General features: G+C 37.1%; 1 protein-coding gene across 38 annotated transcripts in view; it reads left to right on the forward strand.

The window, feature by feature from the left end:
* Window positions 1-5,000, forward strand: part of LOC127498784 (receptor-type tyrosine-protein phosphatase mu-like) — a 297,821-nt gene that overhangs the window by 79,527 nt on the left and 213,294 nt on the right. For 33 of the 38 annotated variants that reach the window (XM_051868535.1, XM_051868766.1, XM_051868824.1 and 30 more), the window contains 2 exons: window positions 1,972-2,050; window positions 4,971-5,000. The exon at window positions 4,971-5,000 is cut by the window's right edge and continues 86 nt beyond it. The exons of 4 other annotated variants lie outside the window; for them this stretch is intronic. In XM_051868535.1, the coding sequence (XP_051724495.1) occupies window positions 1,972-2,050; window positions 4,971-5,000 (109 nt within the window). The remainder of the gene's footprint in view (window positions 1-1,971; window positions 2,051-4,970) is intronic. One more of the 38 variants, XM_051868683.1, reaches the window with a different exon arrangement.

Below are 5,000 nucleotides of genomic sequence, written 5' to 3' on the forward strand. Positions count from 1 at the left end.
TTATCTCATCAAACCTTGTCTCATCTGATTTCTCATCTCTTCTCGTCTTGTCTTCTCTTGATTCATCTTATCAGATCAAACCTGGTCTCATCTGATTTCTTCTTCTCTTCTCTTCTCGTCTCGTCTCGATTCATCTTATCTCATCAAACCTTGTCTCATCTGATCTCTCATCTCACCTTTTCTCACCTTGTCTCATCACTTGATTCATCTTATCAGATCAAACCTTGTCTCATCTGATTTCTCATCTCACCTTTTCTCACCTTGTCTCATCACTTGATTCATCTTATCAGATCAAACATTGTCTCATCTGATTTCTCGTCTCTTCTCATTTCATGATTCATCATATCTCATCAAAATCAAGCGTAGCATTAGTTCTGGCAGGTCACGTCAGTCAAGCTCGCATCAGCTGACTCTCAGGTGACTCACGTCTACCTCTACATATAAAAGCTCCTCAGCATTATGCTAATTACCCTCCTCCATCCCCAGCTGCTCCTCCTCGTCCAGCCAGGATTTGGCCTTCTGATTCCCCTTGAATCAGACTAATTTCCAAAATTATATTGTACATCAAAAATATTGACATTAATGATATCTGCAATACATTTATGTTAGTTCTGTTCTGTTTACCCTAAGGGGGGGTTATCGCTGCTCTTCCTGCTCTTATCCATGCTAGGCTGCATGGACGCACAGGGAGAACCATACCGCTAATCCAAACTCTATGCAATTGTGAATCATCTTTGACGATAGTGGTCCTGACAGAACCTTGTCTCATCTGATCTCTCCTCTCATCTCACCTCTTCTCATTTAGTCTCATCTCATCTCTTGATTCATCTCATCTCATCAGTTGTTGTCTCTCCTCTCTCGTCCAGGTCCTTGAGTGCAGTAATGGCAGTGATGGAGTTAAAGTGGTGAAGCAGCAACTGCTGTGTGTGTGTGTGTGTGTGTGTGTGTGTGTGAATGTGGGTAGATGTGAGCTGGCAGAGCTGTGTGATATTATGGGCTGTTTGGAGAACCGCACCCAGTTCCTTAAGGAAGTCAGTCATTTCTGTCCCTCATCTGAGCTTGTGTCTGTCCAGGGGAATCCTGTCCTTCTGTCCCTCTGTCTGACAGCTCAGATTCCACAGTCAAACATGAGCGTCTGTGTTTGTTTGTTTGTGGACGGCAGTGACTGGTCGTCCATTAACAGACACTTTTAACCACATATCTTCAGATTCAAACTGCAGGTCAGTCCCTTAAAAATGAAAGAAATTCATACAGGTTTGAAAAGTCACGAGGGAGAGTAAATTATGACAGAAAAGGTTTTTAATCAAGTTAATCCAAATTTGGATGCAGATGTCAGACTGTATATTACCGTATATTTAATTCAAGCTGCTTTTCCACATCATATTCAGGAACCCAAAGCTCGCGGTCAACAGCTGGTGCGGGTCGGTGTGACCGTGATGTTGCCCTGCACTGCGGAACCGGCTCAAGGGACGCCTGTCAAATCTCTCGCACGCTGAATATGCATCATAATAGAAACCTTAGCAAAGAGCATGTATCCCAGAATCCTTCACTCTGCAGTCTTTAGCCCTGACCCCCAGAGTCTGGCTGTCGAGTTGAATTGTTTGGCTGTATAAACCGCGTCTGAGGTGAGCAGATTTAGCACATGCTGCCGCAGCACCTCGCTGATAGAGCCGTGATTTACCGCGTCTATAAACGCCGCCATCTGACAGACAGCCGATTCACCATGGGCACCCTTGGAGCCTGCTCCCCATACGCCCGCCGGTTTAACAAGTTTAGCCCAATAACTAAAGCCAAATGGTGTTTTAATGACCACTAATGACCAGCGTGAATGGCGCTTTCCTCATCTCCGTGGTTCGCGTTGTTTAAATCCTCACCTCAGCCCCTGCGGGAGTCCTCCGTGCCGGTGCGTGTGACATTTTGAGAGCGTGTCCATTTATCACTGTGGTTATGAGCTTTCTCTTTCCTCCGCAGATCGTCTTTGAAGTGGTGACCTCCGGGCAGCGCGGCTTGCTGGCCATCAAGGACGTCGTCCTCCAGGGCCATCAGTGCAGTAAGACCCGTCTCTGTCTCTCTGTCTCTCTGCTGTCGTAAACTCAGCCTCATCACCCACTCCTTGGCCTTTTCCTGCCACCCTCCAAATATCAATTCCGTCCGTCTTTCTCCAGGCATGGAGAGTCGTAAAAGAGAGCGTAATAAAGAAAACAAAAGAGGAGAAAAGATGGCGATAAAGCTTTCATGTAATGCAGGAGAGATATCAGGGTGTGAAAGAGACAGCGTTAGCAGGAGAGGAGAATGAAAGGGTCAAGTGGGATTCTGCTGTCTACATAGGCCTCATAAGTGATTTGAAACACTCTGCATAGACAGCATCTTTGTGTGTCCTTCTGAGAAATGCTCAAGAACTTAATTCCAATGTAATTTAACTCTTTCCCCGCCAGATTTATTATTTTTTATATTATAAGTTGACAGCCAGCACCAGCATTTTCGATCATTTTCAAAAAACTTTGATGGCCCGCTGAATATTTTGTTGCATGAATATCTGAAAGTGTCACAATATGTCAAAAGAAACAAAAAAAAAAAAACAGAGCCTCTGCTTAAAAAAACAAACAAACAAAAAAAAAAAAACGTTTTATTCTAGCTTCATGCATTCTTTTTTTTTTTTTTTTGCACTTGAATGTGGGTAAATTACATTAAAAGAAGAAACATTCTGAACAAAAAGCTGAGAAATTCACGTTTTTATCAAAGACATTATATTATATTATATTATATTATATTATATTATATTATATTATATTATTAGCTCTGCTGAAACTGTTACAGCATTGAGAAAAGTGTCCATTAAAGTTCAGTATAGAGATGCATACTACATACACTATATAAAGCAAAAGTTGGAATCGAGAATTGTGAAATTTCACTGGTATCTACACTTTTGGTATCTTATTTCTTTGTTATTGAAAGAAATCCTAAAATATAGCTTGAGTAAGTGATCCACTCTATCATGTCCTCTATCAGCAGTGAACACTGATCGAATGCGTTTATTCTCAACATTTTATTTTGCCTTTTTTCTCGAACTTTTTTTCTCAAGTTTTTTCTCGAAACACGACTTTATTCTCAGTTTAATGATTTTATTCTCGACATTGTAGTTTAACTTTTTTCTCAATTTAACGGGTTTAATCTCACATTACAATGACTCTAATCTCGAGATGGTTTAATTTTTTTTATTATTACTTGGCCCAAATCCTTTTCCGTAGTTATATGTTTTTTTTTTTTTCATTTTTATATTTATATTTTACAAATGATATTTATTTTAATAAAATGTTTTTGTTTATTTTATTTATTTAGTCATTTATTCAAAATGTACTTATTTTAGTTTATTAATTAAATTTTAATTACATTTGTTTAATCAATTACAATTAAATAACAATTAAAATTGTTTTAATAATATTGGTTTAATCATTTTTATTTATTTTGTATGTTTATTATTATTATTATTATGATTTATATATTTATTAATTATTATTATTATTATTATTATCTTTTTTTTTTTTTTTACACTGCTTTTTTCTCATCCTAAAATTTAAAGGTAGCTATATATATATTTCAATGGAAAAAATAATATTATAAATATTTAGATTAGAATATCCGTTTTTTTTTCTATTGTCTGGACTCTATGTATTATTTAAATCAATTTTTTATACTTATATTTTACAAATTATATTTATTTGAATCAAATGTTTTTGTTTGTTCTATTTATTTATTTATGAAATCAAAATGTATTTGTTTTAGTTAATTTATTATTTTAATAAAATGTATGTTTATATAGTTAATTAGCTTAATCCTATTTATTTATTATTATATTTATATTATAATATAATATTTATATATTATGTTATTATTATTATTATTAATTGTATTTTTTAAACTGCTTTTCTCTAATATGCCTTGCCAACAAATTCATCTATTAGTACATAGTGTAAATCAGCACTGCCTACTATTTAAAAAGACATAATGTGCATTATAGACGATATAAATGCAGTATGCAGTGTGTCTCTGTGATGAACTAATCAGAGGTCAATATCAACATGTTTGCAGCGTTAATGTTTTTATTTTTGAAAGATGATTGTGTTGAAGTTCTCATTCATTTGCTCTCCATGAAAGCAGATGGCAGAGCGTCTCTCAGACAGCGGGCGGTCTCGCTATCATCACAGCGGAAAAAACACTACTTTAACGATAAGAGAAAGAGATACGGAGATTGGCGGGTGGAGGCAGTAAAGGTGGCTGCACTTCAAATGCGACTGCTGAAATATTGAAGAGCGCGAGGAAGAACGGAGAGAGGCCGTGATTAAATTAGCAGCGTGTCTGTGTCTGTGCAGAACCAGCGCGGATCAATTCAAGGTCACGGCGGCCTGCGGTCCTCAAACATTATACATCCTAACTTGATTTAAATGAACTTTCATCTCACAGATGCTTTTGGTTTTAAATGCATATTGACCCAGATATGAGTGCGCTTTGTTGTAGAGACTAATGAGAACACGCCGGCTCCGCTCAAAACTTAAATCAATAGAGTTAAGGTTAGTGATTTAGGGGAATATTATTAGCAGTGCGCAGATTAAATGAGAAACTAATAAAGATTTTTTTGTGTGTTGCTCGTTCTGAAAACAAGGAGGTTGAGAGGGTGTTATTGATATCAGGAATAAAACATCTTGTTGAAGAGATCGAGGTTAAAAATCACATTGAACCTCATGAACTCAAAAAACTCTGTTCTTCCTCAGTGTTTCTGTCTTGTTTTGCAGCACAAATATCTAAACATTCTTAAATCATAGTATGTTCTTGTGAATCAGGACTGTAAAATAAAGTGCTGCCGATGTTTTAGTCTCAGTAGATCTTCTGAAACTCCAGGCCGTGTGTTTTATTCAGTGTGTGTTGTCTGTTATTGTGCAGACATTCAAATAACGGGCCGTTTCTGCTTCCAGTGAACACGCCACACTTCCTCCATATCAAAG

This window comes from Ctenopharyngodon idella, chromosome 2 (assembly GCF_019924925.1).
Source record: "Ctenopharyngodon idella isolate HZGC_01 chromosome 2, HZGC01, whole genome shotgun sequence".
In the NCBI taxonomy this organism is placed as follows: Eukaryota; Metazoa; Chordata; class Actinopteri; order Cypriniformes; family Xenocyprididae; genus Ctenopharyngodon; species Ctenopharyngodon idella.